General features: G+C 59.2%; 3 protein-coding genes across 7 annotated transcripts in view; all 3 read left to right on the plus strand.

Moving 5' to 3' along the window:
- FAM214B (family with sequence similarity 214 member B) overlaps window positions 1-6965 on the plus strand; it is a 47343-nt gene extending 40378 nt beyond the window's left edge. For all 4 annotated transcript variants that reach the window (XM_019518042.1, XM_019518043.1, XM_019518041.1 and 1 more), the window contains exons 11-12: window positions 6331-6336; window positions 6955-6965. The gene's annotated coding sequence lies outside the window, so the exon portion shown is untranslated. The remainder of the gene's footprint in view (window positions 1-6330; window positions 6337-6954) is intronic.
- On the plus strand, window positions 78-13376 carry PIGO (phosphatidylinositol glycan anchor biosynthesis class O). Of its 2 annotated transcripts, XM_019518036.1 has the most exons (10): window positions 78-565; window positions 2238-2381; window positions 2989-3112; window positions 3704-3863; window positions 4302-4475; window positions 5215-6769; window positions 7961-8164; window positions 8462-8655; window positions 9068-9138; window positions 9561-13376. In XM_019518036.1, exons 1-10 carry the CDS (start codon window positions 85-87, stop codon window positions 9679-9681), a joined length of 3228 nt encoding a protein of 1075 aa, XP_019373581.1. In that variant the 5' UTR covers window positions 78-84; the 3' UTR covers window positions 9682-13376. The 2 variants fall into 2 exon arrangements, with proteins under 2 accessions (XP_019373581.1, XP_019373582.1); XM_019518037.1 differs by lacking the exons at window positions 9068-9138; window positions 9561-13376 and having other exon boundaries at window positions 8458-8645.
- Window positions 13377-15776: 2400 nt separating this feature from the next.
- FANCG (Fanconi anemia complementation group G) overlaps window positions 15777-20411 on the plus strand; it is a 19306-nt gene continuing 14671 nt past the window's right edge. Inside the window, exons 1-4 of the mRNA XM_019518040.1 lie at window positions 15777-15963; window positions 16782-16872; window positions 18322-18453; window positions 19694-19887. Of these exons, the coding sequence (XP_019373585.1) occupies window positions 15913-15963; window positions 16782-16872; window positions 18322-18453; window positions 19694-19887 (468 nt within the window). The 5' untranslated portion in view covers window positions 15777-15912. The remainder of the gene's footprint in view (window positions 15964-16781; window positions 16873-18321; window positions 18454-19693; window positions 19888-20411) is intronic.

Consider the following 20411-nt stretch of genomic DNA (forward strand, 5'->3'; position numbering starts at 1 on the left):
GTTAGGGGTGGGGCGTTGTGGTTGGTGGGGTGCCCCTACCTGTGCCCCCTAGGACCCCACACTGACCCTTGCCCTGCCCCTAGGATGAGGCGCTGTCCCGTGCTGCTGTTCCTGGCCTGGGCTGGCTTCCTGTTCCTGGCCGGCCTGTGGCTTTTCGCCAGCGGGTTCCTGCTGCTGCGGGTGGAGCTGCCCCAGCGCAGCGCCTGCTCCCCCTCACCTGCCCCGGCCGCGGCCCTGGCCGTGGGCTCGTGCTGGCTGCCGCGGCGCTTTGCGCGGGCCGTACTGGTGCTGGTGGACGCGCTGGCCTTCGAGTTCGCTCGCTTCGAAGTGGCACGGCCGCGCCCACGGCCCTATGAGAACAAGCTGGGTGCCCTGCACCACCTGGCGGCCACCCAGCCCCACCACGCCCGGCTCTACCGCTTCCGCGCCGACCCGCCCACCACCACCATGCAGCGCATCAAGGGCCTCACCACCGGCTCCCTGCCCACCTTTGTCGACGTCGGCAGCAACTTCGCCTCCTACGCCATCCGCGAGGACAACCTGCTCGCGCAGCTCATGCACAATGGTGCGGGGAGGGGCGCTGGGCGGGGGTGCTTAGAGCGGGTGGGTGTGCAGCTGTGAGGTCATCCTCCATCTTAGGTGCTTGTACGAACCGCACGCCCATCTGCACGCACACGCGCATTTGTGTGTGTGCACGCATATAGGTGCACACATGCATGTATAGGCGCACATGTATTGCTGTACATACGTACGTGTGTGCATACACATGTATGTGTACATTCATATGCAGACGCGTATCCACGTGTGTACAGATGCGTGTGTGTGCACATGTATGCATGTACACGTGCATATCTGTACACACGTGTATGCATGGCTTCGTGCCCTGTCTGGGGGAAAGCTGCTTTGCTGGCACTCTTCTGCTCTTAGTCATTGAGGTGCAGTCCTTTCCCCCTGTTTGATGAGTTAACAGGTTTGGTCTCTCCCAACCCTGATCTCTGAGCCTGGAGATGAAATCAGGGACAGGAGCCGGGGGAGAATGTCCCCCCTCGATACTTCCAGCGGCCTGAGCAGTGTGCAGTGGGGTCACACTTGAGTGTCTCATAGGGGAGCAAGGTCTGGCCATCAGTGCTTTAGTTCAGGTGTGAGTTGCTGTAGCCGCCACATTCAGGCTCTGCATGAGTTCGTGTTGGGGTTCGTGCCACATACAGGTTCTGCCCCAGGCACACGGCCTCATGTTGGGGCAGTCGGGTGCAGCCAGGGCCCACCAACACCGGGAGGAGGGCGAGAGGAAGGTCTGGATCTCGGCAAGGCTGTTGGAGGAGGGTGCTGGTCCCATCCCAGATGTCTCCAGTGCAGGTCGGGGAAGCGCCCCAGGCACCATGTAACGGGGATGGTCACAGTCATCCTCATCTGCAGGATGACCCTACCCCTTCCAACTCCCTGTTCTTGGCATGGGCAGAAAGAGGGAGCTCTCAGTTAACAGCTTTCCAGCCCAGTCTCGCCCTTCTCCTGGTGCTGGGAGGGGATGGGCACATGGCATGTCTGATGTGTCCTCCAGCTGCTCCGGGCTTTGCAGTGAGGAATGTGACCCCTGCCCTGAGGAGTCTGTAGGTAGGAGCAGACACAGGACCAGCTCCCCCGGACTGGCTGTGGGGACAGACACGATGGCCAGACTCACCTGAGCAGTAACTTTACCCTGAGGGTGGTGACCCCGTGTTAGGCTGTGACCACTGAGAGATGCTGCTGGGGCTTGGTAAGGGGCTGGGTAAATTCTCTGAGAAGAGCATTGGAGAATCCCGGAGCCTGGGGGAGGCCCCTGGTTCTGTTCAGTGCTCCCATCTCTCTGTTGTCTCTCACCTGATGCTTGGGGCAGGGTCTGGCCTGGCCTGTAACAGGACCGAGCCCAGCAGCTGCCTCATTACAACTACATAAATCATGTGTGTCCTTTAGCATGTTCAGTCTTTGGCCTCTTGCAGAGATGGCCCATAAGAGGAACCCTTTGTGCTGCACTGGGCGTGCGCTACGGGCACTACTAACAGGGCTGAGCTCTCCCAGCTGGTTGTGCGTAGCCCTGGAGAACAGCTCTGGGGTGCTGCTGACCTTGAGCCCGGGCTGGGGCAGAGCTGGGGTCCCTGTGCTGTTCTGGGCCTGTCTAGACTCCTGGGATCAGCACGGGACGGTGGGGAGCATCCCGGCGCCCTGCAGGTCACAGTGCTAACTCCTGTCCCTTTCTGCAGGGAGGAGAGTGGTGTTCATGGGGGATGACACATGGGACGGGCTCTTCCCCAAGATGTTCTCTCGCTCCTACTTCTTCCCGTCCTTCAATGTGAAGGACCTGCACACCGTGGACGACGGCATCCTGCAGCACCTCTACACCACGGGTGAGCACCTCTTCCTTGGGGCTGGGGCTGTGCCCTTGTCGGGTGATGAGCCTGGCCCAGGTTGGGGGTGACCCACCTGCCCAGAGTCTGTTATGGGATCTGGGGGCTGCCGTGTTCTTCTGAGAGGGACGTGCTGCTCCTGGCTTGGGAGAGACCTGCAGCTGGGCTGGGGGGGGGGAGTTTCTTCTGCAACTGCATAATGTGATGGCCCGAGGGGCCTGGGTGCCTGCTCCTTGCGGGGAGAGGGAGGTTGAGTTTGTCTTTAAAACGATGTCCCTTCCTGACGCTGGAGGAAGAAAGAGAAAGGAGTGGGCTGGGGGCTGCCTCTGCTACTGTGGGGCTTGCTGTAGCTCCCACAAGGCGACAAGCACTCCCTGAATGCAGGGCAGGGGGCAGTGTCCTCAGAGAGCTCTCAGCAGCAAAGAGAGAGACTGGGCAAAGGTGCCTGGGGACCAGCCAGAGCCACAGCGCCCGTGGGTATTCCCCTTCAGTGGGAAACACTGGGTGTCCTGTCCTGTCCCAAGAGCCTGAGGGTGACAAGGGGGCACCCAGCTGGTGGGAGAGGGTCACCCCCCCCCTCACATCCCCCACCTCTCTTGCTGTGCAGTGGATGGAGGGGACTGGGACCTGCTGATCGCCCACTTCCTGGGCGTGGACCATTGTGGGCACAAGCACGGGCCTGACCACCCAGAAATGGCCAAGAAGCTGACCCAGATGAACGAGATGATCAGGTGACCGGAGGGGAGGGGGTGCCAGCTTACTGTGGTGCCTTCAGGACCCTGATTTTCAGATGGGGATACAGGGTCCCTGCATCCCCAGCCCATTTCATGGAACCTGCACGGGGTGGCTGGTGGTCTCATGGGGAGCCTGGCTGGCCTTTGTGGGCTGAGGAGCAGGGAGCACGTGCTGCAGCAGAGCGGTGGCTTTGCGAGGCGACAGACGAACCCCCAATGGCAGCACACAGAGCCCTGGGGTTGCCTCTAACGGGGTCACAGTCAGCCACGTGCTCTTAAATCACTGGGGATTGAGTCAGTCCTGGCCTGCTGTCCCAGGACCCTGCCCAGGGGAGGGGGCTGGGTTAGAGCTGTAGGTCAGAACTGGAGCCTGCGGGAGGGCATGTGGAGTTGGCTTCTCCATGCCTGCAGTGAGAGCGGCCCCCAGAAAGCGCAAGCACTGTGGAGCCGGTGCTAGCGGGTGCAACAGCTAGTGCAGAGGCTGACGGCAGAGAGAGAACCCAGGAGTCCTGGGGCCCTGTTGGGGTCTGGGGACCCATAAGCCTGTTCCTGTGGGAAGTGGTGATGGTTCATTGCTCTTCCATACAGCTCGCTGGTGGATCATCTGGAGAACGACACACTGCTGCTGGTGGCAGGTGACCACGGCATGACGGACACTGGGGACCATGGGGGAGACAGTGAGAAGGAGGTGAACGCGGCACTCTTCGTGTACAGCAAAATGCCGCTCTTCCGAGCTGGCCCACCAGAGGTGAGAGCGGGTCGGCATCCACACAGCCTGAGGCCCCCAGCCCTGCCAGGCAGTGTCCAGCAGGGCTGTGGCCCTGGGTCATGGAGCTGTTACAGGTAGCCCAGCCTATCTCCACACACAGGCTGTAGGCAATGATTTGGGAGGGGAAGGGAGGTATGTGTTGGCCATGACTCCAGGAAGGGTGTGTTGGCTGTGACTCCCACTCCCCCTCTGGAGCATCTCCAGGGATTGAGCCCCTCTGCTGCTCTCTAGCTGCCCCCCATCTGCCCTGTGCAGGGGGGAGCGGCCCTGAGGCCCTGCAAGTCACCAGTGAGGACCTGCAGGTGCAGCACCATGGGCACCGGGGTGTCCCAGCTCAGGGGATGCCGAGCACGAATGTACCAGCAACCTCAGCCTGTGGACGTGCTCAGCAGCTATGCCCTTCTCTTGTTGCCTCAGGAGCCGGAAACTGTCCCACAGGTGAACCTGGTGCCCACGCTGGCCCTGCTGCTGGGCGTGCCTATTCCCTACAGCAGCATCGGGGAGGTGATGGCCGACCTGTTTGAGGGGGACGGGGACGCTGTCACCGCTGCGCTCAGCCAGCTTGCAGCATATCATGTCAACGCCAAGCAGGTAGGGGAGGGATCTCCTTGCATCATGCACCCGCTGTCCTTCCCACCCCAGCGCCTGGGTGACAGGCATGTAGATCTGCCCAGGGTCACTGAGGCAGCAGCAGCACTGGCACTGGAACCCAGGTGTCCTGGTGCCCACTCTTGTTATGGTCCTAGGTGGCTCCTCTTGCTGTCTGCTGGAAGGAGCCTTTTGGACCCCGCGCTGTTAGGGGCACCTTTTGGAAGGTGCCTGACTCAGACGTGCCTGGTAGTTAGACTGTAAAACATCCCCAGAGCCCATGTCCAGGGGGCTGTGAGCTGGTAGACCAACTGGCCAGTGATATCACTGGGGCATTGCTGTTGGCCAGGGGAGTTTCCAGCAGGTCCCGCAGGAGTGGGTGTGAGACCTGAAGCTGCTTGGGGATGTCATCAGTGACCTAGAAGGAAACAGTTAGTGGCTGCCAGCGGAGCATGTGGCTGGCGCAGGGCTTAGTAGTGCGATAAAGAGGAGGCAGTCGGCTCACTCAAATGTGTGCTTCCCTGTGTCTGGGAACAAGGTGTGTCCTGCACCTACAGGCTGGGGCTTGGAAGGGAGCAGGATGCTTGTGCCAAGCTGGATCCAGCTTCCATGGGACTGCATAGGGACAGGTTGTGCAGCTGAGGTGCAGGTGCTGATGATGCTTTGGGTGCAGTACAATGCCTGGGGGAGGCAGGAGGGAGCCAATGCCCCTGCGACTGCTGACAGACCCCGTCTCTCCCAGGTGGACCGCTTCCTGGACTCCTATGCGCTGGCTGCCCAGGACCTGCCTGGGAACCGGCTGCAGCAGCTGAAGGAGCTGTTCACCGCGGCAACAGAGGAGCATGCCCAGTTGCTGGCCCAGGTGCAGGAGGGGCTGCCGGCGTTGCCGGAGCTGGAAGCCCAGCTGGGGCGGCTGCGCAGCCACTTCCAGCACTACCTGCGGGAGGCACGGGCTGTGTGCACAGCATCCTGGGCCCGCTTCCACCCCTTCCGCATGGTGGCCGGCTGCACCCTCATTGCTGCCTCCTGCCTGCTTTGCTACATCGCCTCCGAGCTGACCAACGCCCTGGACTTCTACCGCCACTGCTTCTACTCACTGTTTGGGGGCCTGCTGGCAGCGGCTATATTTGGATGGGCCCATGGGGACCTGGACCCCATCTTGGTGGCATCATGGGTAGCTGCAGCCTCCCAGCTGGGCTTCTTTTGGCACTGGTGGAGCCAGCGGCCACGGCGAGTCCATCTGGCTAGTGTCCGGCCACCGGTGGCCAGCATGGGGCTGTGGCAGAGGCTGCGAGCGTGGCTGGGGCCGGCTTTGCCCCTGGGCATCCTGGCCCTCCGCTGTGGCGCTATGTTTTCAGACAGCTTTGTGATAGCCGAGTCCCGAGTGGTCCCATTCCTCCTGGCTTCCCTGGTCATGCTGTGGGTGGGGAAGCTCCACTGGGATGGCCAGCTGAGCACCCCCCCAGATGCCCCCAAGCACCCCCCTGGCTCCTTCTCCTGCCATAAGGAGAGCCGGCCCCTGCTGGGCCTCCTGGCTGCCCTGCTGGTTTGCTTGCGCCTCTCGAGCCTCTTCCACCAGTGCCGCGACGAGGTGCTGCACTGCCAGCCCTCGCCCTGCTTGGCGCCGCTGTCCAGCCTGCGCAGCCCCCAGGCCAAGAACCTCTGCTACCTCCTGTGCGTGGCCTCGCTGGTGGGGCTGGTGTATGCAGTACGGCGCTGGCTGCGTCACTACGGCAACCTCAACAGCACCAGCCCCCTGGTGCTCTTCGTACGCTGGGGCTTCCCGCTGACGGCCTTCTGCATTGCCTGCTACTGGGCCGTCACCTCGGGCACCGAGGACACGCTGGGCAAGCTGCAGGAGCTGGTGCAGGCTGCGCTGGTTGCCTTCCCTCGTGCTGTCTATGGGCTGGTGGCTGTTGGGCTACTGCTGGTGCTGTGGAAGCCGGTGACAGTGTTCGCCCAGGACAATCGGGCTGCAGCCGGACCCATTGTGACCCCCTACCAGGGGGCACCCAGCTCCCAAGCCGACCTGCTGCACGTCATCTCACAGATCTACAGGAGGATGCAGGAGTCCCTGAATAGCCGGCTGGAGGGTGGGAGTCGGTGGGCAGCAGTGGCTGCCTATGGGCTGGGCAGCGTGTACTCGGCTGCCCTGATCATCACCCTCACACTGCTGGGCTTCTTCCTGCTGCTGCTACACAGCGAGCGCATGAGCCTCTCCTTCCTGCTCCTCTTCCTGGAGGCCTTCATACTGCTACGGCTCCATGTGTCTGCCATGAGCCTGGCTGGCGAGGCGGGTGAGTCAGGTGCTGGGATCGCTCGGGCAGCTGCCTTTCTTGGGAATCAGGGAGGGCCCCACTCCAGGCAGGTGGTGTCAGCAGTCCCCTCTTCCCGGGCAGGGGAAGAGGGGACTGCTTGATCTGCTCAGGTCCCTTCTGACCCTACCAGCTATGAAAGGGAAGGGGAGCCCAGCTATCCTGAGCTGGGCCCTGTGGCTGTGAAAGCAGCCCAAGCTTGGGTCAGAGGCCTCCCAGGCGGTGGAGAGCTCTGTAGCCCCGTGGCTGGGTGGGTAGGGATCATCAGGGCTGCCTGGATGCCCTAGGCTGGACTTATCTTCTTTCTCGAAGGAGAGGTGAGCAGAGGGACTCTGGTGTCACTCCCCTTGTCTAGGTCATCCATACATCATGCTAGGATGCTGTCCCAGTGCCCAGTCCTGGAAGACTCCTATGATACGGCCCTAGGCCCAGTACTTAGTGGCACAAGCTCAGCGAGGGTTATTACCCCCAGAGCCCCTTATAACACACGCAGCCAGTGTCATAAGGCCCCGAGATCCAGGGGCCTCAGTCCCTCCTTTATGCAGCTGTCACCTGTCTCCACAGTCATCCTTGTTCCCACCACAAGATAAGATGTTCCAACTGAATAGGAAAATGTGCTGACCATGTCACTTCAATCCTGGTACATCTCAGCCCTCCTTTGCTGTTGAGCCCAGGGGTGAGGGGCATGGCGTCAGAGCTTCCCAGACTTTCAGTGCTGGAGGCTGCAAGGGAGAGAGAAACGGGAAAATCCTGGTCAGACCCCAGTCTCTCCCTTCCAGCCTCTGCTCTCTGCTGCTGTGTGACATAGGAGGTGGGACAAATTTGACCTAGGGATTGACCCAGCACATGGCAGCTTTTTTGTGGGGGGGTCCAGGCCAGTCTTACTAGGCCTCCTGACCCATTAGCCTTTGGAGAAGCCCACACAGCCTGGTTTTCCCAGTGCCTTTTAATCTAGTGCATGTAGCAACGTGGGGCAGTGCCCAGTTCTGCTCAGCGAGATCTGCTTTCCGCAGAGCCTTTATGTGAGCTGTGCATGCAGCAGTCGAGGACCATGCTAATGCCTTTTCCAATGAAGCCCTTGGCAGTGAGGCAAGGGGGGGTTAGCAAGTGCCTTGTCTGGGCTAGGGGAAGCATCTTGGAGGTTTGCTCCTCACCCTGTTCTCTCTCTCTCAGAGTCCTTTGTGGTCTCCTGGAACGCGGTGATCGCCTGGGTCCTCGCCACCGCCCAGTTCTTCTATTCCACAGGCCACCAGCCCATCTTCCCCGCCATCCACTGGAATGCGGCTTTTGTGGGCTTCCATGAGGACCATGCCACCCACCTGGTACCTGCCCTGCTGGTGGCCGCCAACACCTTTGCTTCCCACATCCTTTTTGCAGGTAAGTGGATTTCTTCTTGGGCACCAGGGAACAGGACCTCAGCCTCTTTCCCAGCCTCCCAGGCTGGCTTTTGGGCTCAGTGCTGCAGGAAGCAGCTCGGGACATGGCGGGGGGCCCTCTTGGGCCCCCAGCAGAAGTCTGCAGACTGACTGGAGAGCTGCACATTGCTGCTCTCCTGGGAGGGGCTGGGTCTGAGGTGTCATCAGTCCCTGGTAGTGATGGACGGCAGTCCCTGCCTCCAGAGCCCTATGTTACTGGGACTCCCATCAACTCCCCGTGCCTTTGTCCTTGAGGTAGTTGGCTGCCCCCTGCTCCTGCTCTGGCCGTTCCTGTGCGAGACACCCAGCTCCCGGTGGAAGAGGCTGAAGAAGGACCCTCAGGATGAGGAGCAGGAGCCGCTCATGGAGATGAGGCTGCGGGAAGCCCCGGAGAGGTTCTCAGCCATGCTGCTGCAGCTGGGGCTCAAGTACTTTTTTGTCCTTGGCATGCAGGTAACGGCAGGGCCAAGCCCCCCTCACTGGGCAGGGGGCGGTCAGGGAGGAAAGCAGTTTCCAAGTGGTGGGGTCCAGAGAGTTAATGACCTGCTGCCTGCCTGCACATGAGGTGGTTGTGAGCCTGTCTGGGGCCCAAGGACACGGGGGAGCCGTGGTATAGCTCCTGGAGGCATGGCAGCTGTGGTAGCCTGCAGGGTGGGAGAGTGGGGAAGGAGTGCTCAGGTAGTGCTGAGCTCCTGACCTCAGCGGAGGGATTCTCTGGCCACTGCTTCAGGCCCAGCCTAGCTCCGGGCTCTCCTCATGGCCCATCTGAAATGGCTCCGGGCAGCCAGGGCTCTGCACGGTTGGCAGAGATGTGGCTGAGAGAGGCTCCTCCATGCTGACTCTGCCTCTCCCTCTCCTCCGGCAGCTCCTGGCCTGTGTCTGCACTGCCATGATCCTCAGGAGGCATCTCATGGTCTGGAAGGTCTTTGCTCCCAAGTGAGTCCCCGAGGCTGCTCTGGGCAGGGGGGTTGGTCCCTTGTTCTGGAGGGGAAAGGAGATGAACACTTGCAAGCCATAGCTCCAGTGGGGGAATGTCTCCATATCATGGGAGAAGCGTTGGGGAGGAAACAAGTGACCCTCATGGAACAGCTCCCAGGTGTACTGGCTGCTCACTGATGAGGGCTGAGCAGTGACCTTTCCGTGAGCTTTTGAGGGCCACGGCCTGTGGGGTGGGGGAGCTGTTAGGGCTCCTATAGTCTCGCATCCCTGGCTGCACTCCCATCATCTGTGGGGCTGGAGGGCTGCATGCTCCTGGGTGCTAGAGGGCTGTGTGCCCCCAAGGTGGAAGGAGCCAGGGTGGCCATGTCCCCCACACGGTCCCGGCTGCAATGCCATCTCTGTCCCCATCCTGCCTACAGGTTCCTCTTCGAGGCACTGGGCTTCGTGGTGAGCTATGTCTGCCTCCTGCTGGGCATCTCCCTGGTGCTGCACGTGGACTGTGCCGTTAGTGCCTGGTACAGGCAGCTCGAACCCAGGTAGCAGCTGAGCCGCCGGGAGGGAGCAGGGAGCCCAGTGCATCTGTCCCCTCCCTGCCGTGTGGGGCCTGCAGGGACTTGGCAGCCTGGGCTGCTCCTGCCTCCCTGCCGTGAGGGGCTGCCGGTTGGCTTTCACTCGCAGAGTGCACGAGCACGGAGCTGGGTGTCTTTTCCCCCTGCGCTGGGGTTGGAGGCTGGCTGTCTGCCCTGGTGATTGAGGGACCAGCTGGGTGGGGGATGGACACATCAAGCATGTCCCTGAGCTGATCAGTGAGGGGCAGTGCAGCCTGCAGTGGCTGCCATGGACCGGCCAGGCTTTTGAAGAGGAGGACCTGTGAAGTGCATGCAGTCTTGGAACTGCTTCCCCAGCCTGGCAGCAGCTGCTCCTATGAGACTGCCACCCCTGTCTGCTGCCTGGGGTGAGCTCTGGCCCCACCAGCCCCTTTCTTCCTTGTCTTCCTCAGCCCGTGGAAGGGCTCTGCATGTGTGCACCCCTGGGTCTGTGTGCATGGGTGCGTACATGGGTTTGTAGCTGGAGAAGCCTGCCAGGTGCAGGGTGGCAGGGCCCAACTATGGTCTGTGTGGCACTGCTTCTTGAGATGCAGCTCAGTTGGTGGGGGAGGGGACAGCCGGGTTGAGGCCAGTGTGCCCTGGGCAAGGCCCTTTCTGAACCAGTGACCCCTTTTCCACCTCCTCAGATCCCAAACCAGCCCCAACCCCCAGCTCTAGAGCCTTCAGTGGGGCTGTCTAATAAGTCATATCCACCTGGCTCCTCCATACTGTTGGCCGGTCATCTCCCCCTGCGGTGGGGAAATGATCCTGGAAGCTGCACAGGGCTTGGAAGGGGCTGTCTTTGCTGGCGGGACCCATGGAGTCACCCACTTGGCCCACCCCGCACACGACTTGCTGACACTGCTGGGGAGAGCAGCCAGGTCTGGCTTCAGCTCCACAGATGTGCCCATGAGTGTGTGGTGCAGCCAAGGGGCCCCTCTTGCCATGGCTGCAGTGCTCAGCTCTTCGCAAGGGGGTTGAGCTCTGCATTTGACCTCTGGTGGGCAACCCACAGGGTCACCTGCTACGGGGCTGTTCTCTGCAGTGCCCAGCTGCTCCTTCAGCTCTTGCATGGTGTGAGCAGGGGCCTTTCTGAGCATCTTTCTCTGCAGTGTGGGAGCTCCTGTCACTGCGTGCAGCTGCTGCCTGACTTCTGCCCAGCCTCAGCAGACAGTACTGGGAGCTCTGAGGCTGTGGCTGGCCTGACATCCCTGCTGCTGCCGGGACTGTGCTGTGCTTTCCGCTTCCCAGCACAACTCATCATTAGACAGCCAAGCCCTTTGCAGCCTGGGTCTGGGATATCGGGGCACCTGGCACATGTGAGTGAGCACTGCCCCCAGCGCGCCTGCTTCCATCAGGGCTGGATTACCCCACACCCAGGGCATGCGTAGCTACGACTTGGGCACAGCCACGTAAGGAAACAGTGGCTGAACCCAAAAGTCCTGGCTCCGCAAGATCCTGTGTTTGTCCCCACTTCTTTGCTAGCAGGTGCCATGTCCCAGGCTCTTTCCACCCCCCTGGCTTGGGGGAGAGTCCTGTACAACTGACCTAGACTCTTAAACTCCATGTTACCTTTAGGCTCTTTAGGGGTATGAGCACTGATGTGGGAGCTCAGTCTCCCCAGTTTCCCAATCAGTGTAATGGGACCCCTCACCGGAGAGGGCTCCTTAGACTGTGCAGTCGTGCCAAGAAGCCCCCAGCTGAATGGGGGCCCCGTTGAGCCAGTCCCTCCTGAGAGGCGGACTAGGCTTCCACACCAAAGGCCTTAAAGCCCGGCGGTTGTGCAGCACGCCAGGAGCCAAGGCTGCGCTCATTGCTTTTGCTAGTGCCTAGCCTCCCCCTGAGCCTGCTGGCTGCCTTGGGAAACGACAGGCAGTCTCCACTGAGCCTGGGGGCACAGGGTGTCAGTTGCTGCCATGAAATTGGCTGCGCTGGTAGTTTAAGCTCTGGGGCTGACATGCAGAGGAGGGAGGCAGTGGGCCAGCCACAGGCAGGGCTGAGTACCTCCCGGAGCGTTGTGCTGCTGCTGTCCTACTGTCAGCTTTCACCCGTCCCTGGAACAGGGAGAGAACTCCCTGCAAGGACCCCCAAGCAGAGCCAGGGTCGCCCCCAGGCAGGGGTGCAGTGGGTGGGAACTCGGGACAAGGCCCAGCTTCCTTGTGGGTGTCTGTGCACTGTCCCCCAAGGCACCGCTTGCAGAGACACCCTGTTTCTGGGGTGCAGGGGCAGCCTGTCCTGGGCTCTCCAGATGGGCCAGGCTGGTACCGGATCCTGCAGTCGCGGCTAGACAATGCATTTCAGTGCATTCCTCAGCCTGTTTGGTGATGCTGGAAGGGTCTTTTCACATCCTCAGTTTGCTACTTCTTGCTGGTGTCTGCAGACTAGGGTCAGTCCTGGCCCGGCCACTGCTGCCTGCTTTGCTCTGGTAGAGGGTGGCCGGATGCTCCTTGGCAGTGACCCTGCCTGGCCATGGTGGGCTCTGTCCATCTGCACAGGAATAAGACTCCATCGCAGCCCCTACCCAGTGCAAGCCCAGCTGCCAGCAGGGATGGCCGGGAGGTCTTGGTGCGTGCCTATTTTGTACAGCCTGGAAATCTTCAGAGATCCCGCTCCCCCGCGGGCCTGGGATCAGTGCCAAATGAGTCGCCAGGCTATCCCCAGGCCTCTGTCCTGCCTGGCTCGTGGCACCAAGGGCTGAGTTTTGCACTGATTCCCCGGGGTGGTGGATCTCAGCACTCAGCCCCTTCCCTTCTGCTCGTTCCTTTCTGCGAAATGGTTTGATCATCTTTGCAAAGTGCTTGCCTGGCTGCTGCTGCCCCAGGGAGAAGCCAGGCAGGCCAGTGCGCAAAGTCCACAGCTAGGGACCAGGAGTCACCTTGTCTCCCGGATGGACAGCAGTACAGGGCACCTGCTTCTGCCTTTGCATGCCTTGAGTTCCCTGTTGCTCTGCCTCACTTTGAGAGCTCTGCATGCAGCTGGCTGCCAAGGGGCTGTGCTTTCCCGGGCAGCTCTCAGTATCTGCTTGTCCCTTCCTTTGCTCCTGTGGTGACCTCACCCCCTAGGGGGAGGTGATTCCTGTGTCTGCCAGTGAGAGGGTCCTGGATGGGTGAGGTGGCTGCAACCTGCCCCATCTGGGCTCCCCTCTGGGCTGCTTCCATCCTCCAGAACCCTTTGATTTGTGCTCTGGATGGGGGCACGGGACATTGGTTGGCCCTGCTCCATTCCCAGCTCTGCAACTGAGTCACTGTGACCCCCTGCAAGTCGTTTCACCTCTTGTGCCTCAGTTTTGCCTCTCTGTAAAATGGGGATACTACTGACCTACCTCAAGGGGTGCCGTCAGGCAGGATCGTCTGTAAAATGCATGGAGATCCTCACAGATGGGGTTGGAGAAGGGTAATTATCACTAAGGTTATTTAATTTTTCCCGAATAATTTAATCGGTGGTGGAGAAGGTTTGCTTAAGGCATTTGACTGTTGCTATCTCCTACGAGGATCCAGGTTGGGTAATGGATGGTTCTGGGGCCAGGCTGCTCCCAGCTGGGCCCCCACTTGTGACCTGCCCTCCAGCAGGAGCAGAGGTGACTGACTGAGCCTGGGTCCGTGCTGCTGCAAACTCAATCGTTGCAAATAAAACGTGAGATCAAAAGCAGGGAGACTTTGCATCTTCCTACTGGGTCTGCTGGGACCAGCCCATCATGGGGCTGAGGCGTTACTCGCGGGGAGTGGGGCACAGTCCAAAGGAGGTGAAGGGAAGGGTGCGCAGTGGTCGCCTCACAAATGCAGCCGCATGCACAAAGGTCCTGTGTTAAGCTTGGAGAGGGGGAGAAAGGGAGTGAGGGGGCCGGGAGCATGGCTGTGAGCACTCTTTGGGGAAGAGGGGAGCCCTCAGGGGATTCCCTGAGGCTGCATAGCCTGCTGCCCCCAACCTAACTGGCCCCAAAATTGCATTAAAAGTAGAAGAACCATGACACGGGATTGCAAAAAGGCTCCTTACTGCAGCCCGGCCCTGTCTGTGGCAGGCAAAGGGGCTCGGGCCTGGGTTAGCCCTTGCTCATGGGGTCTGTGCTGCACAGGCCAGACTCGGCACCTGGCTGCTCCTCTCTGATGCACTGAGCAGGTTGCAGAGCCTGGAGAAGGGATGTGTCGGGCCCAGGGGATGCAGCAGCCCTGCAGGGCCCAATCCTGTAGTGCTGCATGCACCACCGTGTAGGAACTGGGCCTGCTGCAGGTACATGTCCTGCCTCAGCCATTGTGGCACTGCTGCCCCTTGCTCACAAAGCATCTCTTGCAGTGCCCATGCCATTGCCACCGCGTGTATTAGGTGTGTGTGTTAATGTGTGTGCTTGTAGGTGTATATGGGGGAGGGGTTAAAAGTGTGCTGTATGTGTATATTATGTGTGCAGGTGTATATTAGGTGTGTGTGTGTGTGTGTGTGTGTGTGTAGGTGTATAGTAGGACTGTGCGTAGGGGTGTATTGGCTGTGTGCGCCTGTAGGTGTATATTAAGTGTGTAGGGGTATACTAGTTGTGTTAGTGTGTTAATGTGTATATTGTGTATAGGGGTATATTGGGGTGTATCTTAATGTGTGCACATGGTGTATATTAGAGGGGGGGTGTTAATGTGTTGTAGGTGTATAATAAGTGTGTGTGCATGGAATCACAGACAAGGAGGGTTGGGAGTGACCTCAGGAGGTCACATCTAGTCCAACCCTTGCTCAAAACAGGACCACCCCCAACTACATCATCCCAGCCAAGGCTTTGTCTACCCGGGGCTTCAAAACCTCCAAGGATGGAGAGTCCTCTCTAGGTAACCCGTTCCAGCGTTTCACCACCCTCCTTGTAGGAGTTTTTCCTAATATCCAACCTCAACTCCCCTTGCTGCAGCTTGAGCCCATTGCTCCTTGTCCTGTCGTCTGCCCCCACTGAGACCAGCCCAGCTCCATCCTCTTTGCAGCCCCCCTGCAGGGAGGTGAAGGCTGCTGTCAAATCCTCCCTCAGTCTTCTCTTCTCCAGACTCAGTCAACCCAGTTCCCTCAGCCTCTCCTCACCTGTCCTGCCCCCCAACCATTTTCATTGTCCTCTGCTGGACTCTCTCCAATGTGTCCACATCCTTTCTGGAGTGGGGGCCCACAGCTGGACACAGGACTCCAGATGTGGCCTCCCCAGTGCTGAACAGAGGGAAAGCATCGCTGCCCTCGATCTGCTGGCAATGCTCCTGCCAATGCAGCTCAGGATGCCAGTAGCCTTCTTGGCACCAAGGGCACACTGCATATATATACCTAAAGATATAGACACATATTTTAATAATTAAAATAACCAAGGGCACACTGCTGGATCCTATTCAGTTATCATCCACTAACCCCCCAACTGGCCTTTTCTGCAGAGCTGCTGCCCTGCCCATCACCCCCAGCCTGCACTGATGCAGGGAATTGCTCCCTCCCCAGTGCAGGATTTTGCACTTGTCCTTGTTGAACCCCGTGAGATTTATTTTGGCCCAATCCTCCAATGTGTCAAGGTCTCTGAATCCCAGCCCGACCCTGCAGCGTATGTAGTGGGCGCCCCACCTGGGTGTCATCTGTGCTGCGGAGGGTGCGCCGCATCCCATCTTTCAAGTCATCGATGAAGACATTGAACGAAACCAGCCCCAGGACCGACCCCGGGGGCGCTGCACTTGATACCAGCTGCCAACTAGACCACGAGCCATGGATCCCGGCCGTCTGAGCCCGATGCTCCAGCCAGTTTGAGCCCCCACCGCGCCCATGCAGCCTGGACTTCCTCGGCTGGCCTGCGGGCGGGTGCAGGTGTGCACTGAGCGTGTAACGTGTGCATGTAGGCATATGATGTATATTAGGCACCTGTGTTTACATATGTGTGTGTGCTGGTGCACAGTCAGCGTGCTCGCGCACGTGGGCGCAGCTGAGCACGTGTCCGTCTCCCAGGAAAAGCCATGTTCGCTGCGCGCACGGAAGAGGTTTGGCTGCTCTCGGGCACCGTCGCGGAGGTGGAGCTGGCCACGCCCCTTCCCCTCAAGCCCGGGAAATAGCTCCAGAGCCACGTCGAATCTCCCGCGTCCTCGTTCCCCGGGCAACCGCACCTACTTCCGGCTGCTTCCGCCAATCGCAGCGTTCGCCTGCGAGGCACGGGCCAATCGGCGGCGGCCCCGGAAGTGGCCGTCCGGGAAGCAGCATGGAGCGCCTGTGGGCCGGGGACTGCGCGCAGCTGGTCCGCAGCTGGCGGGTGTGTGGGCACGCGTCATGCGTGTGTGCTAATGCGCGCGTGCAGGTGTCTGTTAGCACGTGTCCGCATGAGGCCGCGTGCGTGCACATACCTGTATGTGTATATTGGTGTGTGCTCGTGTGTGTGTCAGCGTGTGCTAGTGTGCAAATCCGGACGTGTATATTAGCACGGGGGTAAATGTGTGTGCTAGGTGTGCTGGTGTGTAGGTGTGGGTCTGTCCAGGTGTGGGTGTGCATGTTAGTGTGCTAATGTGTGTGTGAGTATAAGTATGTGTGTTAATGTGTGCTAGTGTGCATGCATGTGCTAACATGCACATGTGCTAATGTGTGTGTAGGTGTACGCTAGCATGTGTGCATGTGGGGGTATGTTCAGCTGTGGGTGTACATTAGTGTGCTAATGTGCGCGCGTGTATACGTTTGGGTGTATTAGTGGGTGTTAACGTGTGCTAGTGTGCATGCAGGTGTTCGTGTACACATGCACCTGCATGTGTTGGCGTGCACATGTGTGTGTGTAGGTGTATGCCAGCATGTGTGGGTTGGGGGTGTGGGTTCATGTGTCCATGGGTTGTGGTCATGTGGGCATGCACATTGGTTTGCTAGTGCACGCACATGTGTGTGTGAATGTGGGTGCGTGCGTTCGCATTGCAGTCTGCTCTTCCCCAGTCTGTGCCGCGCTTGCTTTGCCCGCTGCACCAGGGCAGTTTCCTGAAGGGAGAGGCCAAGGCCAGGCTGGGTGCCAACGAGGGGCTTCTCCCCCACGCCCCCGCCGGGAGATCTCCCCCAGCCCTGCCCCAGCGCGTGACTGTGGCCTCCTTGCAGGTCGCCAGCTCGTTGGGGCCGGGCCGTGCGGCGAAGCAGGCAGTACTGCAGCACCGACGCGCCTTTGAGAAACTGCTGCAGAAAATCCAAGGTACCGCGTTGCGTTCTGGCTGCCCTGTACGTCACGAGGTGCCGCCCGCAGAGCACGGAGGCAGGCGGGTGCTGGAGCGCTGCTGATGGACCCCTGGATGCGTGCGGGGATCGGTGTCGCTGCGGCAGGGGTCTGCTGGCAGAGCTGCTTTGTGACAGGGGAGTTCGACCTCTGTAGTCAGAGCAGTAGGCTTGCCTAGGGCAGTGTTTCTCTACCCCTGGGTCGCGACCCAAAAGCTGGTCGCAAGAATACATGAAAGGGTTGGGAACAAAAAAGGATCCACCCCCTTTAAAAACACACTCTTCTTTAAAGGAGAAAACCCTTTAAAGGAGAAAAGGTTGCCATCCCTGTCTGCACTGTCCAGTGGAAGTGGAACATCAGGGATTGCCATTCGAGGGGCAGCCATCATTGTGCCCGCATTGGGCCTGTCTCTGCAGGTGCAGCCTCGCGGCCTTTTGAGATGCACACGTTTGGAGGTGATGAGAGGAGCCCTGGAGCGGGGGTTGTGTCCCCGCCCTGAGCTGCACCTGCTCCTTTTCTTAAAGGATGTGGCTGGGAGCCATGAAGCAGCCTCCTTTTCCTCTCAGTAGCGAGGGGAGCTGGAAGGAGCAGCAGCGTACTGGAGGGTCTTCCGGAGCTGGGGAAAGACAGATGGTATTAACTTCCCTGCTGAAGGAGGCAGACTTGGGGCAGGGCAGCAGCTGGTGGAGGAGCTAGAAGTGACTTCCTGTAGAGCAGGGATGTCAAACTCATTTCAGGCCCCAGACTGGATCCAAACCTCAGGACTGTATTTACACTGCCCTTGCTTGCCCTCCTGCTGCCAATGACGATGTCCATCGGGATCCAGGGACCCCGAATTCTGCAGCAGGCCACGCTCCAACAGTCATGCTCCGCAGCTTCAGCCATGCCCAATGGAACAGTCTTGTGGACTGATTCCAGCCGTATGTTTGACACCCCTGCTAGAGAGAAAGTGCTGGAAGGAGACCTGCCCAGAGGCAACCACACTAGGAAGAGGCGGTAGCATCGTGGGTTGGTCAGGGGGATAAAGCAGTTGCCATCCTAGAATGGTCATGCTATACCTGTACCTAAGAGACGGTGCAAAATCCCTGCTGTTTAAGGGGACAAGAGCTGCACCAGGAAGGGCAAAGCCCATTGGTGATTTCCGAAAAAATCAGAGGGGACGTTTCTGCATTGGAGGGTCAAAGCCTCTGTGTGTCTAGTCTGAAGGAAGCTGGGGTGTGGCCTCCTAATGCAGCACTTCCAAATGCTGGAGAGGAGATTGGCCTGGTCAGAGCTTTTCTTCTCCAGTGAATGTAGGGCTTGGGGAGCGCACTGGAACCAGAGTGGGAGTGAATTGGGCAGCAGGGCAACCTGGTAAATCATTGGCATCTGGGTCAATCAGGCACACTGTTTGATGCTTATCTGCATTGGGCCCATCTCTGACTGTAGGGCTGCCAGCTGTCCTCCCCAGCCTGCCTCTGGAGCTGACTGTGCTCTACAACTCCCTGCTGTTTGATCTTGGCAGCTCCGACTGCATCGTCGAGGGAGAACCCGAAGGCATACGACAGGGGCTCTTGAGGGGTAAGGAGAACATCCCAGTCTCTCAGAGATGTGGGGGGCTAGGCTGGCCGGGGCAAAATACAGGTGGGGCTGTGCATTAAGAAGGCGACTTCATGGTATCTGGTGCAAATGGCAAGAGAGCAGAGCTAACTGGGCGTGAGGCCGAGTGGATGTGGCATCCGCGGTGTCCTGGAGTCTGCAGGGCTGGGGCTCAGGACCTTGAGGAAGAACAGCAAACAAGTGTGCTCAGGCCAAAACTGGGATGGAGGGCACTGGCGAGAGAGGGAAGGGGTGTTTGTGTGAGCTCCTTTGAGGGACTTGGGTGCAGAGGAACTTAGAAGAAATGGGTTGAATCTCTGGAAGGGACAAAGTGGGATACTTGCTCTTAGCAGGAGAGAGTGCAGGAGGAGTCTGCAAAGCCAGTGGTGGCTTTGGCCAAACTCCAGTCAAAGGCTGATCTCTGTGATGTGACCGCTCTTCATTACTCAGGTCCTTTCTCTGCTCACCCCCATGGTTTCTGTTCTTTCTCTCAGCTTAGGTGAATAAAGGCTCTTGTCTGCCTTTCCTAGAGCCGGTGGATGTTGGGCAGCTCCATGAGGGGCTGTATCTTTGTGGGGTGCTCTGAGCTGTTGCAATAGCCTTGGCTGCCTTTCCAAGTGATATATAGCCTCTTGGAAACGCAGGGAAGTCTGGCTGGAAGGGACCTGCAGGGGTTACGTCTAGTCCAACCCCTGCCTGAGGCAGGATCAGCCCTGTGCATACCAGCCCCATTGTCCAACCTCATGTGATCAACCCTGGCACAACACAGTCATCACACCCAAACCTGCCACAGGCAAAGCGGAGGGGACCGTGTCCTGATGCTGCAAAGGATGTTAATATACATTCAAGGGATCCCAGGCAAAGGCTATGCCCCTCTGCTACAGAGGAAGGCAAACCCCTCCCCACTCCCAGTCTGTACTGATCTGACCAGGGGGGAAATTCCTTCCTGACCCCCAAATATGGCAGCCTGTCTGACCCTGAGCAGAGGGGCAAGACGCTCCAGCCAGGACCCTGCGGGGTTGGTGCCAGCACGAATATTGGCAAAGCCCAGCCCCATCCCCAGCTTGGGCTCTGGCACCCAGCACCTCTGGGGGAGGCTTTAAAAAAAAAACAAAAACAAAGAGAAAAACCAAAAAGCCCTGACCTGTAGCAGCAGGAGGGGAAAACATTCCCCCCCAGCCCCATGTGATAACCAGCTTTTGCTCATATCTCTTTCTTCTAGTGCTGGAAGCTGGTGGGGTGTCTGGGCAAGATCTCAGCACCGAGGAGCTCTGGCAGAAGGTGCTGCAAAAGGTGCCTGCCGAGGACCTGCGAGCTCCACTGCATCGACTGGGCGTTCTGCAGGGGGTGCTGTGGCTGGCAGCAAACCGCCTGGGCAGCATCGCCGGGCTTCTGCGGCTCTTGAGTGGTGCCAAGGTACAGAGGCAGCTGCAGGATGCTGCCTGTCCTCTAGAAGTTTGTACTGCCCCTCGCCTCGAGCAGTCTTGTGCCCTTGTTGCCAAGAAGGCTACCAGCATCCTGGGCTGCATTGGTAGCAGCTTTAACAGCAGATCAGGGGAAGTGATTCTTCCCCTCTATTCGGCAGTGGTGAGGCCACATCTGGAGTCCTGTGTCCAGCTGTGAGCTCCCCGCTACAGAAAGGATGTGGACATGTTGGAGAGAGTCCAGTGGAGGGCAATGCAAATGGTGGTGGGGCTGGGGGACTGGACTTGCGAGGAGAGTTTGAGGGAAATGGGCCAATTGAGTCTGCAGAAGAGAAGAGTGTCTCCTTGCTAAAAAGGAGGCTTACACCCAATGGAAAGAAGGGGTCATCACCAGGGAGGACTATTCTGCAGTTGCTCGGGGATGTAGGGGGTAGTTAGGAAGCCAAGGCAGAGATGGAACTGGGACTAGCTTCCCAGATTAAGGACAATAAGAAGTCCTTTTTTAAATACATAGCG

The sequence above is a fragment of the Gavialis gangeticus genome, unplaced genomic scaffold (assembly GCF_001723915.1).
Source record: "Gavialis gangeticus isolate Ggan-Ray unplaced genomic scaffold, GavGan_comp1, whole genome shotgun sequence".
Classification (NCBI taxonomy): Eukaryota; Metazoa; Chordata; order Crocodylia; family Gavialidae; genus Gavialis; species Gavialis gangeticus.

Excerpts from the sequence above, each read along its gene's own strand:
- PIGO (XM_019518036.1), top strand. The coding sequence starts at position 85 with ATGAGGCGCTGTCCCGTGCTGCTGTTCCTGGCCTGGGCTGGCTTCCTG. Across the intron at positions 3,864-4,301 it reads TCCGAGCTGGCCCACCAGAG|GAGCCGGAAACTGTCCCACA; the intron begins GTGAGAGCGGGT and ends TTGTTGCCTCAG. Across the intron at positions 8,656-9,067 it reads TTTTTGTCCTTGGCATGCAG|CTCCTGGCCTGTGTCTGCAC; the intron begins GTAACGGCAGGG and ends CTCCTCCGGCAG.